Here is a 23,152-nt window from a genome sequence, read left to right on the forward strand (position 1 = left end):
TCCCGCTGCTATGATAGTCCAGGCAGTACAGAATCTTTTCTTTAGACATGAAAAGGGTGGGGGCTGATGGAGCTCAGCCCCCAGTTGCTATGATGAAAACGGTTATCAGCTGTTCTGTACCATCTGCTGGGAATGACCAGGAGTCATTCCTATTTTTATCCAGGTGCCCCCGGCCAACCTCACCGAGGCCAGCCAGGATCACTCACAGGATGATGAGGATGGCTATCAGTCATTTTGTGCTATACTCTCTGCCACCGGGGAGTGGAGGGGAGAGGATGCTGCTGTTCAGTACCACAGCACCGCATCTACCAGCAGCATGTAGTAGAGATACGGTGACATTGAAAAAAGTCAAGAAACGATTTTTTTCCCTTTTCTTTCACGGGGGGGAAGGGAGGTAAATTGATGAGTTATACCCTGAATCATCCCGGACAATGTGTTTGACTCTACAGGCATTGGGAGCTCAGCCAAGAATGCAAATGCTTTTCAGAGACTGCGGGAACTGTGGAATAGCTGGAGTCCTCAGTACCCCCTCCCTCCCTCCATGAGCGTCCATTTGATTCTTTGGCTTTCCGTTACGCTTGTCACACAGTGCTGTGCTGTGGCCTCTGGCTATCATAGCCTGGAGATTTTTTCAAATGCTTTGTCATTTCATCTTCTGTAATGGAGCTTTGATAGAACAGATTTGTCTCCCCATACAGCAAACAGATCCAGTATCTCCTGTACGGTCCATGCTGGAGCTCTTTTTGGATTTGGGACTGCATCGCCATCCATGCTGATCAGCCCTCCACGCTGGGCAAACAGGAAATGAAATTCAAAAGTTCACGGGGCTTTTCCTGTCTACCTGGTCAGTGCATCTGAGTTCAGATTGCTTTCCAGAGTGGTCACAATGGTGCACTGTGGGATACCACCCGGAGGCCAATACCATCGATTTGCGGCCACACTAACCCTAATCCAACATGACAATACCGATTTCAGCGCTACTCCTTTCATCGGGGAGGAGTATAGAAACCAGTTTAAAGAGCCGTTTATATTGATATAAAGGGCCTCGTTGTGTGGACAGATGCAGGGTTAAATCGGTTTAATGCTGCTAAATTCGGTTTAAACGCGTAATGTAGACCAGGCCTCAGATTTTGGAAGGCACTTCAGATTTTTAAACCTTGGGTCGAGTGCTGTAGCTATTTTTAGGAATCTCACATTGGTACCTTCTTTGTATTTTGTCAAATCTGCTGTGAAAGTGTTCTTAAAACAAACGTGCTGGGACATCATCCATCATCATACTATATCATGAAACATATGACAGAATGTGGGTAAACAGAACAGGAGACATACAATTCTCCCAAAGGAGTTCAGTCACAAATTTAATGAGCACATTATTTTTTTAATGAGCATCATCAGCATGAAAGCATGTCCTCTGGAATGGTGGCCAAAGCATGAGGGGGCATATGAATGTTTAGCATATCTGCAGGGCCGGCGCTTCCATTTAGGCGACCTAGGCAATCGCCTAAGGCACCAGGATTATTGGGGAGCGGCATTTCGCTGGGGGGGGCGTGCCAGTGGAGGGTCCGCTGGTCCCGCAGCTCTGGTGAACCTGCCGCAGGCGTTCCTGCGGACGGTCCGCTGGTCCCGTGGACCCTCCGCAGGAACGCCTGCGGCAGGTCCACCAGAGCCACGGGAGCAGCGTGCAGGGCGGTGAAATGGCCGTGCGCCTAGGGCGCCAAAAACACTGGTGCCGGTCCTGCATATCTGGCAAGTAAATACCTTGCAATGCCAGCTACAAAAGTGCCATGTGAACGTCTGTTCTTATTTTCAGGTGACACTGTAAATAAGAAATGGGCAGCATTATCTTCCATAAATGTAAAAAAACTTGTTTCTCTTAGCAATTGGCTGAACAAGAAGTGGGACCGAGTGGACTTGTAGACTCTAAAGTTTTATGTAATTGCACTCAAAACCAAAACAATGTAACAAAAAAAATCTGCATTTGTAAGTTATACTTTCACAATAAAGAGATTGCACTACAGTACTTGTATGAGGTGAACTGAAAAATACTATTTCTTTTTATAGTGCAAATATTTGTAATAAAAAAATAATATAAAGTGAGCACTGTACACTTTACATTTTGTGTTGTAATAGAAATCAAAATATATGAAAATGTAGAAAAACATCCAAAAATATTTTATAAATTTTAGTTGGTATTCTGTTGTTTAACAGTGTGATTAATCATGGTTAATTTTTTTAATCACAATTCATTTTTTAGTTAATCACGTAAGTTAACTGCAATTAATCGACAGCCCTAATATATATAGTACCATTTATATTATAAAAAATTAAAAGCTTGAATACAAAAAAGGTTAGTGTATTGGCAGATGCAACACAGACACACCGATACCTCAAAGTGCATTGATAGCCAGATGGTTCCTTTCTAATCACTAAGATGGCTTAAGGTTTTATTAGCATCAATCCTGAGCTGCACCATCCATTAAGAATATTCATTTTCTATTTTGATCATTGTGAATCTGCTCTCTCACTAAAGGAGATTCACATTTCCAACACAGATGGGTAATGGATAAATAGAACATCAGCTAGCTAGGCGAGCCAGAGAAAATGTTCCTGTTTGTAATTAACAATGTTTTAAAGAAATCTAAGTGTCTCTAGCCTAATGATGATTTCCCCTGTATTATCTTTACTGATTGCATACACATAGCTTGAAGGATGGTCTTGTAGTTTGATTTAGACCAGTGGATCCCAAACTTGTTCCGCCGTTTGTGCAGGGTAAGCCCCTGGAGGGCCAGGCTGGTTTGTTTACCTGCCATGTCCGCAGGTTTGGCTGATCGCGGCTCCCAGTGGCCACGGTTTGCTGCTCCAGGCCAATGGGAGCTGCTGGAAGCGGCACAAGCCAAGGGACGCACTGGCCGCCGCTTCCAGTAGCTCCCATTGGCCTGGAGCAGCGAATCGCGGCCACCAGGAGCCATGATCGGCCAAACCCACGGATGTGGCAGGTAAACAAACCGGCCCGGCCCGCCAGCAGCTTTCCCTGCACAAGCAGTGAAACAAGTTTGGGAACCACTGATTTAGACACCAGGCTGAGACTTGGAAGGACTGGCTTTCTGTTGTATGTTCTGCCACAGACTTGCAATGCGACTTTGGATAGCTTACTTAATCCCTCTGTGCCTTGGATTCCATATTCATGAAACGAAGTAGTAATATTAGCCTGCCTCAAAAGTGTGTTGCAAAGGTAAATAAATTAATTTATGAGGTGATCAGATAATACAGTGGAAGGGGCCATAGAAATAGACACTGATTTCTTTTAAAAGTGTTAAATTACGTGAGAAGCTTAGAAGAATCTTATTCTTATCCACAACCTTTGTTCAATGTAACAATTGGTACAAAATAGCTTTAAAACAAGAGTGATAAGTATTAAATGACATATCACTCCAAGCATTTTCGTGGAAAAACAACACCGCTTGCCTCATAACCTAAGTCGTGCAGAACGCAATGCCATCATAAATAATCGTTTTGCTAAGTGATATATACGACAATGGCACATCGCTACCAGATCGATCGAGAACACCACCCTAGTATCTAGTATTAGGCAATGAATAGTGAGTGCGTATTTAAGAGTTGGTAGCGTGTTTCATTGATGTAATTGACAGAGTCATGCGGTGAGCTACAAAAAAGGGAGGCCCCAATAGTACAATTGGTCATATCTCTAATTCCAATGAAATGCTATTATACAGCGCCACTATCAGATCGATCTGCGACCTGAATACACTACGAATATAGCATTAACACTACTCTAGAGATATCTACTTATATGATCACCGTATATTCTTACTATCCGTTTGTTGTCGGTGAACATGTACAGCAGCAGTAGCACTTCTTAGTATGCCAGCCACGACCTAGATGGTTATTTTGGTCGTGAGATTGTCAGACTACGCCCAGATACCCAGATCAAACCCGGAAGTCCCTGGACACCAGCCCATTACCGAGCATTGGCACTCTTCACTGAAGGACTGTCTGGATATGTGGACTCATCTACTCTAGACCCATGCCACCAGCACTCCCAGCTAATCTCCGTGACATACCCACTGATTTGCCTGAGGAAACTACAATGCATTGGTCACCTCCCAGAAAACACCATCACTAGCCACCATGGATGTCAGAGGACGTCTACACAAACTCCCACACACAGATGGAAAAACAAGCTGTCAGGAACAGTATCCTTGATGAATGCACAGCAACAACTGCGCTGCTGAGCTCTGTGCCTTTATACTCACACATCACTATTTCAAGTTTGATGAACAATATTATTCCAGATCAGTGGCACTGCTATGGGCACCTGCAATCGGCCCCACAATATGCAATAGTTTATGGCTGACCTGGAACAACGCTTCCTCAAGCTCTCATCCACATCACGCCCCTTCTCTACCTACGCTACATCTGATGACATCTCTCATATCTGGACCCATGGGAAGGAGACTCTAGAAAAATTCCACCACATTCCAACAACTTCCACCCCACCATCAACCTCAGCCTTGTGGACCAATCTACAGGGAGGTCCCTTTCTAGACACCACGTGTGCAAATAAGTGATGGTCAGCATTAACACACCACCTATGTCGAAACCTATCCGACCGCTATGCCTACCTCATGCCTCCACTTCCATCCCGGGCACATCACACATCCATTGTCTAACACCAAGCACTGAGGTACAACCGGCATCTGCTCTAACGACCCTCAGACAGAGACACACCTAACAAAATCTCCACGCAAGCATTCTCAAACTACAATAACCCGCACGGAGGAAAATTAGGAAACAGATCAACAGAGCCAGACGTGTACCAGAACCTCCTACTAGCAAAGAAACCAAGGAAAGGAAACAACAGGACTCCACTGGCCATCACATACAGCCCCCAGCTAAAACCCCTCCAAACGCATCATCAGGGACTACAACATCCTGGACAATGACCAACACTTTCACAGGTCGTGGGTGGCAGGCCAAATCCTTGCCACAGACACTGCCAACCTGACACGTATTCTCACCAGCAACTGCACACCGTACAGTATACTCTAGCTCAGGAACCAATCCATGAATCAAACCTCCGATGCCAACTCTGCCACATATCTACACCAGCGACATCAATCACAGACCTACCAGATCAGCCATACCATCACTGGTTCATTCACCTGCATGTCCACCATGTAATATACGCCATCATATGCCAGCAATGCCCCTCTGCTATGTACATCGGCCAAACTGGACAGTCACTATGAAAAAAGATAAACGGACACAAATCAGATATCAGGAATGGCATATACAAAACCTGTAGGAGAGCACTTCAATCCTCCTGGCCACACTATAGCAGACCTTAAGGTGGCCATCCTGCAGCAAAAAAACTTCGGACAAGACTTCAAAGAGAAAACTGCTGAGCTCAGTCATGCTGCATAGTTGACACATCAGCTCTGGACTAAACAAGACTGTGAATGGCTTGCCAATTACAGAACAAGTTTCTCTCTCTTGGTTTCAACTCAAACTGCTAAGAGAGGCTCTCTCCCGATGAACTAACCCGTAATTTAGCTTGCTTGCTAGCATATATATACTGCCGTGGAAATTTCCACTACCCTGCGTCTGACGAAGTGGGTATTCACCCACGAAAGCTCACGCTCCAAAACGTCTGTTAGTCTATAAGGTGCCACAGGATTCTCTGCTGCTTTTACAGATCCAGACTAACACGGCTACCCCTCTGATACTTAACAACTTCATAAGCACTCTCTCTACTGTATTAGTTGGAAGGAAGAAATATTCTCCTGAAACAATATCATTTAAACAAAACACAAACATAGTAATGTAGTCTCTTTATAAACTCAAACAGAAAAATATAAACCATACAAGACAGCATTTTTTATTCCTTCTGGTCCATATCACCCACTCGCCATTAAGCATTAACCAGTCCCTCTTTCTTTCTGGTACTGAGCCCAACGGGAGTCAGCTGTGCCCAGTGAGGGTCAGCTGTGTCTAATTAGCTCACAGCTGAGAGCACCTCCCTCGGTGGATCTTGATTCATTGCTGGCATTTAACCCACCAAAGTCCAGCCCTTAGTCCAGCTCAGCAGTGTCCTTCCTTTGCTCTTGTCCATGGCTTATTACTCTGATTTTACAACTAACACTCATCTAACAGCATGTATATTCATACTGGCACATCGTGAAGTAAACATAATTCTCTCATCTAGTCTTTCGGTCACAGGTAGGTTTATGATAATAAGCTTTCTGGACCAGCAGCCAAAAGTGTGGGTATTCCTAAGAAGAATATTAGAAGTGAACTCTCCCTACTCTTTGCATTGGTTGGTTTAGATTTGTAAACTCTCATTGTTGGACCTTGCATTGAGTGTTATACAATATGCAGGGATGTTCATCTGCAATCTCCCAAAACTCCTCAGCTAGAGAGACCAGGGTTTAGCAAATCAGGCAATGGGGACAGAGCATTCTGACCAGTGAGATGAAGAAAGTGGAACTCCACCATGTCGCCCAATCTGCTCCTGGGCTTGTTAGGAGGAAGTAGTTTCTGCACCTCCAAGAGTAAAGGAGCTGTGACTGTCCCTTGAGTTGAATGCTGGAAGCTTCCTTCCACCTTCTCCCTGTGCACATGTACAAAGGCAAGACACCGGCTAGCCCTAAATGTGAATATTTATTCCAATTTTTTTTTAATTACTGTGTTACTTTGTTACAAAGGGACAGTTCCTAATATAAAGAGCTACATCCTACCATCCTGCGGTCTTTGCACCTTCACTCGTGACTTGCATCCCTTCATTCTGAGTCCAAGTCTGTGAGGTGCTTAGTGGCTTCATTCCCATTAAAAAAATGAGGTTCGGGCTGTGAGGCTCCTCCCCATGTGGAGTGAGGAGGTGAGGCTACTCTACCTAATACACTGGACAGGATTCTGTGGGGCTAGCTGGCTCATATTTACCACTGAACCCTCATCTGTAGCTGGTACCCAGATACCTAGGTCTGGATCCACAGATGTACTGAGTTGCCTTAATCCCTGTTTTAGATGACTAAATCCCATTTTTAGGCACTACTGTAAACCCTGCTCAGCAGCTGCCCCACAGGCGCCAACTTTCTAAAATGTCAGGGGTGCTCGCCCCCTGGCTCTGCCCCAGCCGCACCGCTGGCGAGTACTGGGAGGGGCGGTTCCACCCTATCCCCCAAGGCTGGGAGCCAGGGGAGCAGAGCAGAGTGGGTTGTGGGGAAGCGGGGAAACCACGTCCCCCAGCCCTCTCCCCGCGGAGGCCTGGGGCCAGCCCCCCACCCCAGAGGCCTGGGGCACCACACAGCACCCCTATGGCTAGGGATGGCCTTGCCCAGAGCACCCATAGAGTCATCACCTATGAGCTGCCTAATCCAGTACATGTCTAGACTCACTCAGCACCTAAGTTTTTGCCCTAAAAATTTCCCAGATGCTTACATTTCTGCCTCTGGGCCTGCACACTGCCACCTCACACAAGGCATCCGGACGCCTGTCTTTCTAAAGGGAAAAAAATGAGGTTATCCCAAAGACTAACCCTTTCCCCAAAAACATTCCCAGTGAAGCTGCAGCACCTGATTCTTTGGTTGTATGTTAACAGTGTTCATTGCGACTCTGTAATAAAAGGCACTGCGTTTATACAAGACAAATGCATTCTTTTGTCACTGTTACATTATGGCCTAATTTCTGTTCTCAGTTACACCACTGTAACGCCACTGAACAATATCTGTTTGGGGCAGCATTTTCTTACAACTCAGTGTGAAGGCCTGGAACATGTATACTTTTGCACCTGAAGGGGATTGATGGCTAAATTCATGAGTGTGTCAGCCCATATTTATTCACCAAAGTAATCAAGAAAGAAAAATGGATGAAACTTAGACTTAGTCATATAGTGGAGTAGTATGCATAGTATTTGGATATTAGAGTTGACAGTGTTGATTGCCAACCTCAAACATTCAAAAATTGTGAGTCAGACACCCAAATCATGAGGTTTACTTTTAACGATTAGACTGTGGTTTTGGGCTGTCTTGATTTTTGAACTCTCCCTTGCCCCCATGTGCAACAATGACAGTGTTACTAGCTCTCCCAAATGTACAGAGTAAGGCGATTTTTTTGGTGCCTACTGCTGATGCTCTCACCCAGGAAGACCCAGCTGAGCTCCAGTTCCACAGTCTTGTATAAAATGTTGCCTGGTAATGGTGCTGCTGAGTTTCCAGCTTCTCCCTGAACCCAAATATACTAATTGAGCAATTCTGCCACCCCAGACCCATATCTGCCCATCTCACAGGATGACAATTAAATTCATCCTACCTGCTCCCCCCAATTCTGCTCCCTTCCTAGCATCATATAGGCCCTTACCCCCACCCAACACACCTCTGCTCCTCCTGCAGCTCCAGCAGTTTTTCACCCACCACCCAGGCTGGGGGGGGGGCAGCTCTAGGGGTTCTTCATCCCCTTACCCCCTTCCCAGGCTGGTGGGATGCAGCTCTCAGTGTTCTTTGCCCCTTCGCCCCCTTTTCAGGCTAGTGTTGCAGGGATGGAGAGGTGAGGGAGGAGCAGACTGACCCATTATTCACAGGTGGGAAGGGGGAAGCAGAACTGTCCTGAGCCACTCGTCCCTTTCTGCTTCTTCCTCCTGTTGTGTATTTCGTTGTCACGGTTTTTGTTCCTATGGCAACTGAGTTAGATTATTAGGGGATAGCCCAGCCAGCTTCAGCCAGTCAGGCGAGCTCTGTGTCTGTAAATAAATGGTAGTTTTGTTAGCTGTCTGCTGTCTGGCTCAAGTGATTTCTTCCTAAACTGGCTGCCCTCAAGGATATAACAAGTGGCGATGATAGATGGGATTCCGGTGCTGCTCCAGTAACAGAAGGAAGTAGAAGTCAAGGTAAAGAATAAATAAACAAAAAAACTGCTTGTTGCACTGACTGTGAAAGTGAAACTAAAAATCATGGCTACTCTGACCAGGCCACTGGAATCTTTTGATGAGAATATAGTGCAGTGGCGTGTGTATACGGAGCGTTTTGAGCTTTTTGTTATTGCAAATGACATTACAGAAGAGAAAAGGTGGCAATATTCTAGTGTTATAGGGGCTAAAACCTACTCCCTGCTACGCAGCTTACTACACCCTGTTAGCTCTGACACTAAATCTTACAGTGACATTGTGGAAATCCTGGGTCCCATTTTTCCCCAAAACCACTTGGTAATTGCTGAAAGATATTGTGGTTCCACAAAAGAGACCAAAAAGAAGATGAAACAGTTGTACATTTGTAGCAATTTTAAAAAAGCTAGCAGAACACTGTGAATTTAAAGAGATGTTAAATGATGCCCTGGGTGACAGGTTAATGTGTGGCCTTACAGTGAAGCTACATGGAGCACCTACTGACAGAGGCTCAGCTTACATTACAGAAGGCTGTTGATATTGCTGTCTCCATGGAACTGGCTACAAGGGAGGCGCAATACATCGGTGCATCCCCTAGGGTGCAAAAAGTCACAAGAACCTACCCACAAAACTGTGCAGGGTCAGGAATGTTACCGCTGTGGTAAGCCAGGTCACTAGGTATCAGAATGCTGGATGTAAGAGGACCCGGTGTGTCGACACTGTGGCGAAAAGGGACACATCAAGTGTGCCTGTAAACAAAAGAAAAAGGGGCCTGTGGTCTGGCCGACAAAAGAGGAACCCTGCATACCGTAGAGCAGACCCAGGAATGATCAAGGTGAACTTCATTGCAAGAGAAGTGCCCACTGCAATGTTTTGTCTTTGGCGGTGGGCTCCACATGAATACTGGGTAACCCGTTGTTTGATGGCAAACTATACGCATAGAACTGGACACCGGTGCAGCGTGTCTCGTCTGGTTCTCCAAGACTGTGTATAAAGAAAGCTACAGCATCTTCCGCTTAAGGCAAAAAAACTGTCTGATGATGTATACGGAGAGAAGCTGGGCCATGAGATGGAGCTAAATGGACAGGCTGCCTAAATTGCCACTGTTTGTGGTGAGAGGTAACTACCCACACCTTAATGGTAGGTCTTGCCTTGGGGAACAGATTCAGCTGAATCGGGCAGAAGTGCACGGATGACTAAAGAAGAAACCAGTCTAACCCCTATACTAAGGAAACATGCTGCTGTTTTTGGAGATGATTGGGAAGTATGAAGGGAATCACTGTGACATTGAACATTAAACCTGACAGTCCACCAAAATATCTGAAAGCCCGAACTGTGCCATATGCCATCAGGCCAAAAGTTGAAGCAGACCTGGAGCGCCTGGTCACCAATGGAGTCCTAATACCAGTTACCCATAGCTCATGGGCCACTCCTATCGTTCCAATAGTGAAGAAAGATGGCTCTCTCTCTCCGGATTTGCGGTGATTTTAAAGTCACTGTCAACCCAGTGTTGTGTGCAGAGCAATACCCGCTTTCCCGCATCGATGACCTCTTCGCAGGCCTGGCTGGGGGACAAAAGTTCAGTAAGATTGATCTGAGTCAAGCATATTTACAGATGCACGTCGATGAAAAGTCCCAAGAGCTGTTGACTATTGTGACTCATAAGGGGCTTTATCGATACTGTCGCCTACCCTTCGGAATAACGTCTGCTCCCGCCCTGTTCCAGAGGGCTATGGACCAGATCTTGTGTGGCTTGTCAGGAGTTCAGTGCTATCTGGATGATATCCTGGTCACTGGAAGGAATGAAGAGGATCACTTAAAGAATTTAGAGGCTACCTGCAAAGACTGGAAGAGTATGGCCTCGAGTTCGCAAAGACAAGTGTGAATTCTTCAAGCTGAAGCTCTGTTGAATATTTGGGACACATCACTGCAATTGACAATAATAAGCCTGTGTGTTACATTGCGAAGTGCTATCCTGCTATCTGTTCTTCATAATGCTATGAGACCAGATCTTGGTGGCTTGTGCAAAAGTTAAAGCTATCTGGATGATATCCTGGTCACTGGAAAATTTGAAGAGGATCAGCTTAAGAGCCTCGTTTAGAGGCTAGGACCCTACAAAGACTGAAACTGGAAGAGTATGGCCCTACGAGTTCGCAAAGACAAGTGTGAATTCTTCAGCCCTCTGTTGAATATTTAGGACACATCATTGATTCTGCAGGTCTTCATAAGGCCCCTGCAAAAGTTAAAGCTATTGTGGAGGCTCCCCCACCTGGCATGTAAGCCAGCTGCGCTCGTTTCTAGGACTACTGAACTATTATGGAAAGTTCATCTCACAGTTAGCCACACTGCTAAAACCACTTCATGAGCTCCTGGGCAGCAAACAAGGCCTGGAAGTGGACTGAAGCCTGTGATGTTGCATTTAACAAAGCTAAGGATGCATTGCTAAATTCTGAAGTTCTAACACTTTGATCCATCCTTACCCCTACAATTGGCCTGCGATGCCTCCCCTTATGGAGTGGGAGCAGTCGTGTCACACATTATGCCTTCGGGAGAAGAGAGACCTATTGCTTTTGCTTCACGCACTCTAAGCAAAGCAGAAACTAACTACGCCAAATCGAACGTGAGGCATTAGGAATTGTTTTTGGAATTCGGAAGTTTCATCAGTACCTGTTTGGGCGAAAGTTTACTCTTCTCACAGACCATCGACCTCTGACGTCAATTTTTGGACCCTACACAGGCATTCCCCCATTAGCTGCTAGTCGTATGCAACGTTGGGCATTGTTACTTTCAGCACACACATATGAAATCAATATCGGAAATCCACTCTGCACGGCAATGCAGATGGCCTCTCAAGGTTGCCTTTGCCGGTCAAACATCAAGATAGTGCCCAAAAGGAAATCTTCTACTTTGAACAGGTAGAGAATACACCCATCACTGCTACTCAGATAAAGAAGGCAACTCGCGTTGACCCAGTATTGTCCCAAGTTATGGACCTGGTGATGCATGGAAAATCTCGACAAACCTCTCCGGTCTCACCCGACCTTGTTACCTACATGTCCAGGAGGACGGAGTTATCGGTCCAATCTGGTTGTTTGTTGTGGGGGAGACGTGTCATTATTCCACCACCACTGAGATCACAGATGTTAGAACAGCTACATTCGGTCACTGTGGAATAGTGCGCATGAAGGAAATTGCACGAAGCTATTTTTGGTGGCCTGGATTGGACAGTGCTATTGAAGAGAAGGCAAAAGCTTGTATGTCATGTCAGGGTGTGAGGAATGCACCCCAGTGGGCACCCCTACACCCATGGGACTGGCCTGAAAACCCGTGGCAACGTATTCACATTGACTTCGCTGGCCCCCTTGAAGGAAGCATGTTCTTGGTGGCAGTAGATGCCCATTCTAAATGGCCAGAAGTCTCTATAATGCAGTCCACTACTGCAGAGAGTACTATCCAAAAACTACGGGACTCTTTAGTCGTTTCGGTCTGCCAGAACAACTTGTGAGCGACAACGGACCGCAGTTCGTCTCTCAGGAGTTTCAAAATTTTATGAAGGCAAATGGGATACACCACATCACGTCAGCGTCAGCACCATATCATCCATCCACCAATGGATTAGCTGAAAGATTTGTGCAGACAATGAAACACGCTTTGAAATCAGCAAGGGGACAACACTCCATTCAAAAGCGTCTGGATACCTTCTTACTTTCCTACAGAAACACACCTCATGCTACGACCCAGGCATCCCCGGCCTTTCTAATGATGGGACGACAGCTGCGCACTTGCTTTGATCTGCTGAAACCTTCTGAACCCCGACAAATTGTGCAACATCAGCAGCAATATCAAGTCATCAGACGGGCACCCAGAGCAAAAGACCGAACCTTTAGCCCGGACAGCCAGTTTTGGCTCGGAATTATACTTCCAGAGCTAAATGGGTCCCTGCCACGATCATCACTCAAACAGGAGAGTTATGACTGTGTGATGGTTTCTTCTTGTAGTCATCCCGGTGACGACATGTAGATCAGCTGTTGCCAGGTCATGCCAGTCCTCAGGACACATCTGCAGTTGAGTGGTCTGACTTCACCTCTTCTGGTGAGACACCGAATCACGAATCACCTCTTCCTGACTGTTCTCCTCCATTACTGCCAGCGGCTGAGATACCCCTTTGCCCAGCACGAGCTGATACCCACCTCCTCACCTGTTCGTGCTGCGGACCCTGAGCCCATGGTACTTTCGGGTGCAACAACACCAGAAGTTTGCCATAATCCACCTAGAGACAGAAGGCCTCCTCATCGGCTGGATCTTTAGCTAGGGCGAACCCACTGTTATGGGGCAAAATAATCCCTAGGGTTTAGCCAGGAATGGAGGCAGCCTACCCTCCTTCTCTAGTCTAGTGTGTGTTTTATTTAGGGGAGGTGTTCTTATTAGGGGGGAAGGAATATATTGTGCATTTGGTTGTCACAGTTTTTGTTCCTATGGCAACTGAGTTAGATTATTAGGGGATAGCCCAGCCAGCTTCGGCCAGTTAGGCAAGCTCTGTGTCTGTAAATAAAAGGTAGTTTTGTTAGCTGTCTGCTATCTGGCCTCAAGTGATTTCTTCCTAAACCGGCTGCCCCCAAGGATATAATACCTCCTTCCTCCCTTCTCATGACAATGGCAGTGGCTGCTCCCTCTCCTCACCTTGCCAACCCACAAATGTTTCTCAGCTCCTGAGAGGATGGGGTGGGGGAGCTCTGCCTACCTCCTGCAGCAGCCCTGATTGGCTGCTCTTTCCCAGGAGGCAGGTCCTGGGGGAGCCAGATGCTTAGATAGGGTTTTCCCCAGGCAGGGATGAAAATTGTTTTAAGGCTGGAGTGTCTAGTGAGACTGACTCGAGAAGGGCTAAAGTCCTGGTGCCCCAAGGCTGGCACTGCACTCTGGTGGCCAACTCTCACAGTTTTTCCATGCATGGTGGGATTTTGGCTGGGCTGGAGTCCTTCTCCTGATGGCCTGAGAGGCTCCAGTGCTCTAACAAACTTGAGATCTTCCCGGGGGAAATCCCCATCTGACTGGCTGTCTGTCCTCTGCCTTGCCTCCTAAGGTAGAGCAAGCAATCAAAGTTACTGCAGAAAGAGCTCCATCCCCGCACCCTCAGCTCCCAAAGCTATGCTCAGTTTCTCACAGAAAGAGAAGGGGAGGAAGGTGCAGGAAGAGGCCAGCAGCCTTCCTCTCCTGTGAGCAACAGCCCCAGTTCATCAGCTCCTCCTCCTTCCCTGCAATGCCCAGCCAGAGAAGGAGCAGTGATGAGGCTGGGGGGCCTGGGCAGATGTGGGGGAAAGGGGAAGCTGGGAATTAAGTGCTGGGCAGGAGTCTGGTTGATGTGGGAATGAAAACTGCTGCAGCAGGAGCAAGTCACCTTTCCCAGTAAATCTGGGAGTGGACAGTACTAATGGACAGTACTAATTGTCACTCACACATCAGCGATGGGCAAGGAGAGTTCAAAAATCAAAAGACAGACCACAAAACACAATTTATTTCTGGCTTTTTTTAAACTCTCATGATTTGCACTGGAGAACAAACCAGTATCTCCCAGCACTGAGGAGAATGAACAAAGCTTCCAGTTTAATCTGTCAGCCACTGGAATGGACAAACCACAAAAGAAACTGGCTCCCCCTTGGGAAGGGGTGAGCAGAATTTTCTGCTACCTATTGGTGCATCTCTGTACAAGAAAATGCCATCACTACTTGTAGTGGGTGGGCCTTCAGGTCACAGTTAATTAGCTAAGAAATTCTATGCAGTATCTGCCTGGTAATTTACTGCTGTTAAGTTACATTGCTTATTCCAAGGGCCTCCACTGGTAGACCAGTGTGAAATCAGTGTGAAAGGAGAATTTGTTAAAGCACTGAAAGTTAATGAAGAGAAAAAGTAACAACTTATTTTAAGAGCTAAAATCCTCAGTCAAGGGGCTTGCTCTCTTCTCAGCAGTGTTACTTAATAGTAGTATGTTACCAGGCAATTTCTGCACAGAATGCTTTAACTAACTAACTATGTACTTGAACGCCCAGTCAGTACAGGAACTCATGTTATTTTCATTACATTTGCCCAACTGCAGTGATTAATAAAAAGGCCAATTGTTCAGCTCCCTGTAATTTCTGTTTCTAACTCTAGATTTTTTCCCCCTCATGAAGGTGGCCCTGGCTCTGGCAAAGGAACCCAGTGTGAACAATTAGCACAGAAATATGGATTTACTCATCTGTCCACTGGTGACCTCCTCCGACGTGAATTAACATCATCATCAGAGAGGAGCAAACTGATCAAAGACATCATGGAATGTGGCGAACTGGTGCCTGGAGTAAGCTCTAGTTTCATTTGCAAAATAAAGGGGGCAGGGGATGTCCCTCAAAAAATGTGGAAATAGGAAAGCAGCACTGGTATGTATTCCCGCCTGAGGGGAAGTAAGCCTAGAACTTGGTAGAGAGGATCCCTCATTCCCAGATATGTGGCATTTCTCTTTCTTTTGTATCCTGGTGACGTAGTTATCCCTTCTCACACCATACCCATAAATTCCCTATGGTAGATTAATTATTAAATACAACGTGCCAGATTGCATGCTACACCTTGCAAGAGATGCAACACAGAAGTAGCATAGGGAACTTTATGCCACTTTTACAGCTTCCAAATTCTGGGCTGGTCCCAGAGCTGGCATGGCCGTCAGTGCAAATTGGAGCATCCCTAGCAGCTCTTTTAATTTACATGAACTGCAATGGCTCCCTAAGGAACTGGCTGGCAGCCCAGAATAACTGAGCGCCAACTGATGGGAATGTGAAGAGATGTAGGGGCTGTTATTTCAGTCTCTGGCCAGGAAATTCCTCTGAACTACAATAATTTCCAGATGCAGAGCGGAGGGGCGGGAGAGGTCCCCCCACTTTACAGCATCTGAGCAGCATAAAGGGGTCAGGCTGCAGGCCAGAATCATGGACAATATGATGTGCAGCAAGTACAATTAGATCAAGAGATGTATGTGTTAATAAAAGGCATCAAGAAATGTCGCCCATAGGAAATTAAAAGGAGTACTGGGTCTAGCTTAGTGTTGTTATCTTCCCCTGTTTGTCTGGTGGGGCAAATTCTCTTGTCATTTTACAGCAAGATACCACAACATTGCATTGACACAATGTGACACTGTGTCAAAATACAATCAGATTGTGAAGTGTCATTATAATGTCATAAAGTTTCATGGTCCACACAGTTCAGGGCAACTGCACCCATATTTCCCCTCAGTGATTGAGCAAGGCACTCTCAGGTTTCCAGCTCCTCAGTTGTTGCCTTTCTGGTTGGGGACCAGTATCTCTTTCCCTTCTGACTAGGGTATTTCCAGGCTGCAGAGCTTCCTGCCTTCATTGTATTCTTTCCAGCACAGACAGGTTGCCCACCAACACCTGCTTGCTTTTGTCATCAGAAATGGTTAGGTGTAATTGCTACAGTTATAAATTACCACACAGCACTTCCTATGCAAGCCTGCTTTATTCTTAAGGTAAAAACACTACAGAAAAATCATATTAAAAACAATAAAAGAACCCACACAGATGCTAATAAACTTACCAGAATTAACCCTAACATGGATTCTGACACAAGCAGTTCTTCTGCTCTCGACCCAAGGGGATTCTTTGTGGTTACCAGTTCATCACAGCTTCAGCTCAGAACAAGCACCCAGTTTTATGGGACCTCAGTAGGTCCAGTCCTTTCAACTCTATGCTAATAACTGGGGTCCTCGTGGACTAGGGCTCCTGTCCATTTGCAGGACCAGGAGGAAGGCCCTCAGCCAGTTTAAAACCAGGCTAGTTATCCAAAAAACATTTCTTTGCTTGTTGGTTCCTGGAGAATCTGGTTTGAACTAGTATATACAGACCTTGGGGGAGAGGGGTGTTAAAGGGCTGATAATGGAGGAATTACATTAGCATCCCCCTCCCAACTTGAGAAGGTGGATAGGGTGCCATAGTAACACATACACAACTGCATTTTAATACAATGTACTCCAAATATATTTCAGTACAGTTTAACTTACTTCAGTAACATTTATCTTAATTCCACAAGGTTTGTTCAGGCTATTACAGGATAGTGTCAGTCTGTCACAGTCCCCAGATAGATTTTGAGACTCAGATATGTCCCACAACAATAGCGCATCACAACAGGAAAGATCCTGGAAAACCCAGAACAGGTTTGTTCTCACCCTGGCTCTGGGTTTGTGTGACATAGCTGTTCCTGGGGGAAAGCTATTCCTCCCCTATAGCAAACTACCCTCTCCCTGGGCAGCTAGAGAAATAAAAAGCCAACTTTCAAAGGACCTGCTCAAAGCAAAGCAGAGTTATGGTAGTTCCTGAAGACATAAGATTAAAGGTCATGTGTAAAAACTGAGTCCTTTAAAGCAATATTTATTAGTAACCAAGAATTCTTTTTCTTCAATACAGGATATTGTTTTGGCACTACTGAAGGAGGCCATGATTGCCAGTTTAGGAGACACAAAAGGATTTCTGATTGATGGGTATCCCAGGGACGTGAAACAAGGAGAAGTATTTGAATGCAAGGTGAACATCTAGTTATTTACCATTATTGCTGATATTAAAATGCAACTTGCATCTGACACACAAATCAGCTACTCAGGTCCCTAGTTTTGATAGATATGACTCTTTATAAGCCACTGTTCCAACTTGTTGGCTAAGAGAGTAGAGAGTTGCTATTGATCACTGGGGATCTGGAACGCCAGCAATACAGCAAATCCAGTTTACTCCCTCAAGTATGTGGCCTCTGCAGTGTCAGAAGGAATAAAAATTGATTTTAGCCATTTAAGTTACATTAAATACAGACGAGAGCAATTCTGTTTAGTAAGATATTGCCATTTTGAGAGTCACTTTTCTCATAGCTACACTTTCAGTTTGCTTGTGCTGCTACTGCATCTCTCATCAAAAGGCAATGTGGCATAACAGAATTTCAAGCACTGTTAGATGCATTATTAAACTCTCTTTTTAAGTTGAGTCAGAGCTCTCAGTGCCTGCAACCATTGTGCCCGAGCAAAGCACAGGCCAAATTATTGTGGTAGGTAGCATGCTGAAATACTCATAAAAGAGCATTTTGCAAGTTTTTGTATGGTAGTTTACAAAGATTAAGGAAGCTATTGATTTTTTCACTACAAAGATCTACAGAGAAGTCTCAGTTATTGATTTCTTAGCCTGCAGAAAATATTCCATTCTCTCTAAATAAGTGCCTGAGTTGAATTTGCACAAGCTCACCAGCACAATGAAAAAGCAAAATAGGAGTAGCTGATTAGTTTATATCCTGGAGGAAAATAATAATTATGTGTTCCATTATATTGCACCTTCACTCTACATATTCTCTTGGAACTCATTTAAATTATTGTAAAGACTTATTGAGTTATCAGTGGACCTTTAGTTGCTTTATATAGATTCTGTTCACTACAAAAGAGTCACAAAAGCCACAGGAGGTGGGAGAAATGGCTTCAACACCCAGTCAAGATAATTAGCAATAAAGTTGGCCAGGTCAGAGATTTCTTTTTGGTCTATTAGTGCCTTCCTGTGCACAAAATTAAGTAATTCTCCCATGTCTCTTTCCAATAGCATGTGCCAATTTAACAAAGGGACTCCCACAGAAATGTTCCCTCTCAGTCTCTAATAAACGCCACATATATTTGCATGTCTTTGCAGAGTGCGGAGTGCGGGACTGGAGAAACTCTGTATCGAAGGGGGAAGGGGCGGGGGGCAGCACCATTGGACAAATAAACGTATAGTGATTGCACTTATTGGAAGTGACTATATCTGAAATAGGATCTGAATATGAAAACCCTTACTCAAATGAGTAGTTCTTTCTCATGCAAATAGAGTAATGAGTAGTGTAAGTAAGGAGCATTCAACTGAGCAAAGGTTTTCAGGCTCAGGCTTCTACTCAGTACATTGATAGTTCAGCTGTGTTTGATCTGTGTAACTTGAAATGGTGTGAGAGGAGATGGGGGACATAGCCTACCCTGAAAGATACTTAGAACAGACTGACATGAGGTGCAATCAGATTCATTCCAAAGGCTGCTTGTTTGGATTTTTTTTTTTTTTTTAAATATTCAGCAGATTCCCAAGAGGTAAAGTTCTCTGGCAGTAATAGTGGGAGGGGCTGACTCCATCAAAGGCAGGAAAGCCATCTCTTCAGTTTCGTGGCAAATTTTAATAAAAGCTCCCAAGAGCCATCTCTAGCATACCAAAGTTCTATTGGCGAAAGACAGAGGTAGTAATCATGATTCCTAAATTGAAATATTGATTCACAGACCCAGAGAACCTTAGTTATCAGAGGCCAGAACACTAGCCTTGTTGATGTCCCACGCAGCTGTGAAAACTCAAAATACTTTATGGAAGTATTTAACACTGAATAGTCCAATTAACGCCCCATGGCACTGATCAGCACAGCTGAGTGCAATAGCTGCCAAGGGCAACTTCCAGCTGAGACAAGCTTAGCACAGCTCCTACAGACTTGCCCAAAGGGGAGCTGCCTGGTAGTGTTGAGCTGCCAACAGATCACCAAGGTCCCACTTCAAACCTCAGCCCTCTTAATGTGCAGAATGCACAGCCAGAGTCCAGTTACCTGATGAAGTGCCTTCAGTGGCCTAACTGAGTGAGTTCCACTCTCATATCTGGCCACCATTTAATTCACACCTCACTAGGGAGACCGCCATTTCAAAATGTTAAAACAGGAAGGAGCCCCCCTCTCCCTTCATGGCCCTAAACCCCCCCCCCCGTCTTCACCTGGCGGTCTTGCCCCCATGGCCAAGCCAGAGCCAGGCAGTGGTAATAGCCGCCCAGAGAGCCCAGGCTGCTGTGGGGAGCCTCGGACCCTCCACCTGCCCTGGGTGGGGTGCCGGGTTGTACAAGAACAGCCCACAGCCCGTGTCCCTGCCCCCGCCCATGTCTGTGCCACCCAGGGCAGGTGGAAGGTCCAAGGCTCCCCACAGCAGCCCAGACTCCTTGGGTGGCTCTTACTACTGCCCAGCTTCTGGCCTGGCCAGGAGTGGGGCCTCAGGGGGGAAGAAGAGGATCATGGGGTGGGGCCTCGCCCTCATGGCAAGAGAGGACTAAGGCCCACCTCAGCCTCCCTACCAGGAGGAGACTGGCACCACTTATGGCAGGTATGGAGTGGTGCCACAGGGAATCTGGGGCAAATGCTGACCTGGAGTCATTTGGACTGGGGCTTGAAATGTACATTTCGGGACTGTCCTGCCCAATTAGGGACTGGTGGTCATCCTACACCTCACTGACAGTTTTGGAGAGCTAACACCCAGATGGTGTTAGAGGAAGTTAAGGGAAGGCCATGCTCAGAGGCCACCTGCTGCATAGCACTGCTACAAGAGGGACATCTGAAGGATCCATATGAGCGGTGAGAGATGACAGCTAGAGACAGAAGATCAGATTCTGTACTGGGTCTCCAAGAGACACAGCCCAGGGCAAGGGGGAACAAAGGTGACTTTGGGCTCCTGCAGGGGCTGAACTGGCCCTCAGTAACTTAGACAGCCCTGGAGGCTCCTAACCTGCTGCCAACTCTTTGTGCCTATTGCTTGAGGTACAAGCCAGAATGACCTGAACAGTGTGTGCCATGACCCAACTCAGTGCCTGCTCTTGGGGAGTTTTACCTCAGCCCCTTGTGGGCTGTTTGCAGCCCCTATTCATTGCCAAAGCAGCATGTTGGAACTGGAGCAGGGGAAGGAATCCCTCCCAGAATTCCACAGATATTGTCTCCTGGATTAAGCTCTATGGCAGTGGTTCTCAAACTAGGGCCTCTGCTTGCTCAGGGAAAGCCCCTGGTGGGTCGGGCCAGTTTGTTTGTCTGCTGCGTCCGCAGGTTTGGCTGATCGCGGCAGTTCACCGTTCCAGGCCAATGAGGGCTGCAGGAAGCAGCGCGGGCTGAGGGACGTGCTGGCCGCCCTTCCTGTAGCCCCCATTGGCCTGGAGTGGCAAACCGCAGCCAGTAGGAACTGCAATCGGCCAAACCTGCAGATGCGGCAGGTAAACAAACCGGCCCACCAGGGGCTTTCCCTGAACAAGCAGCAGTCCTAGTTTTGATAACCGCTGCTCTATGGGCACTGCAGGAACCCACTGGTGACTGTGCAACACTGAATCCTTATCAGCTTCTGGAACAAAATATAAAGATCCAAATATTTAAAACTTAGCTGAAAAATACTAGTCACCAAAGTCATCCCTGGTGTAGCAACACTGAAGCCACCTGAGTTCCATAAGGGGCGAACTTGGTTGCAGGTAACTCAGTGAATCTTTGAAACATTTTTAATTAGTCATGACTGATAACTAATGTCATTTTTTTTCTTTTAAAGGGCATTTAAAAATATTTCCTTACCACGTTATGTTTGAATGAATGACAAGAGGTGACATCAGGAATGTGGTGAGGCTGTATATATACAGCATATGCGAAAATCATTACAAGTATTAAAGATACATACTATTTAGAAAGCTTCAGGAATTGTTCTTATAGAAATACAAAGCTTAGAGGCCCTAAACTAATTCCCTCATGAATCCATGCAGCCCAGCACTAATGCCCAGCCATCGTATTCTCTCAGGCACATTTTTTATTTTAAATGGAACTAGTATTAAATGCTCCTGTAGTTGTGAGAGGTGGGGCGGGGGGGGAGGAAGAATCCTGTTTATCAATAAATTAATGCTGCTTCCCTAAGATAGTGTAACGTGAAAGAGTAAATTACATAGGACAGTTTGAGCAGTATCTTACTCTGTAAGTAGTCCTATGGAAACACTCTGAAGACCCAATATATTGGAGTTAGTGAGAGTTGAGGGTACTCAGAAGCATCCTAGAATTGTTCCATATACTGCATCATTGAGCATCGTGGGACAGATTGTGCCTCCTTTATATGGAGCAGTACTGTCGAGCTCCTTTCCACAGTATCTAAGCACCTTAAATTGTCAATGGATTTTATTCTCACTGCCCCTCCTACCCCATCATGTGGTAAGAATATATTATCCCATTTTTAAGATGGGGAACTGAGGCAGACTGAGACTAAGGCCTTGTCAAGGAAAGAAGGTATCTTTTTTAAAATCATGTGTTAGCTAACATGTGGTAATCAATACATGGTAACATCCTAGCATAGACAAGGCAGTTGTGGTTTTAACACACTAACAGGTCAACATAAATACAGTAGAACGACAGAGTTATGGACAGCTCAGGAGTGGGGGTTGTTCGTAACCCTGAAATGTTCATAATGCTGAACAAAACATTATGGTGGTTCTTTCAAAAGTTTGCAACTGAACATTGACTTAATACAGCTTTAAAACATTACTGCACAGAAGAAAAATGCTGCTTTTAACTATCTTAATTTAAATGAAACAAGCACAGAAACAGTCTCCTTACCTGTCAAATCTTTTTTAAAACACTTTCCTTTTCTTTTCTTTTTTTTTAAGTACTTTATGTTTAACACAGGATTGTATTGTAGTTGCTTTTATTTTTATTCTTTGGTCTCTGCTGCTGTCTGATTGCGTACTTCCGGTTCCAAATGAAGTGTATGGTTGACCGGTCAGTTTGTAACTCTGGTATTCGTAAATCTGAGGTTCTACTGTGCTAGGCTCCACCTAGTGTTTACCTCAATGTGCTAACATGTTAAAGCTACAATGGTCTTGTTCACACTGGGATTTTATGGCAAGTTGGCTAACATGGTTATAAAACCTTTTTTCCTAATGTAGGTGTACCCCAAGTAACTTGCTCAATGTCACACCAAAAGCATGTGATAGAGCAGAGAATTGAATTGCTGTTTTCTGCGTCTCAGTGTGCTGTCCTAGCCAGTGGCCCAGCCTATCTTACTATGAAAGTTATTTCAGGAATTTCAATGGGATTACACATGGTGTAGGATGCCACCCAACACGGGTAAGGATGGCAGAAGCTTGTCTAAAGAATATCAAGACATTCTGGTGAAGAACCTTTCCAAACAAGCTCCCACGTTCACTAGTGTTTTTCCTCTTGGCTCACAATAAAAAAGGAACCTGATGTTCCTGTGAAAAATGAACCACGGAGATGCCAGGAGAGTTGCAGTTACTGTGGTTGCTTAGTACACTAAACCCCTAAGAGCGGCAAAGAGTCCTGTGGCACCTTATAGACTAACAGACATATTTGAGAATGAGCTTTTGTGGGTGACATCACAGGACCTAACCAGATTAGCCACACCATCACCGGTTCATTCACCTGCACATCCACCAATGTAATATACGCCAT

The 23,152-nt window shown here is 45.6% G+C and overlaps 1 protein-coding gene across 1 annotated transcript in view; it reads left to right on the top strand.

Annotated features, from left to right (window-relative positions):
• AK5 (adenylate kinase 5) overlaps positions 1-23,152 on the top strand; it is a 172,957-nt gene that overhangs the window by 128,367 nt on the left and 21,438 nt on the right. Inside the window, exons 11-12 of the mRNA XM_032802465.2 lie at positions 15,064-15,227; positions 17,341-17,457. Coding sequence (XP_032658356.1) covers positions 15,064-15,227; positions 17,341-17,457 — 281 coding nt within the window. The remainder of the gene's footprint in view (positions 1-15,063; positions 15,228-17,340; positions 17,458-23,152) is intronic.

The sequence above is a fragment of the Chelonoidis abingdonii genome, chromosome 7 (assembly GCF_003597395.2).
Source record: "Chelonoidis abingdonii isolate Lonesome George chromosome 7, CheloAbing_2.0, whole genome shotgun sequence".
NCBI classification, from domain to species: domain Eukaryota; kingdom Metazoa; phylum Chordata; order Testudines; family Testudinidae; genus Chelonoidis; species Chelonoidis abingdonii.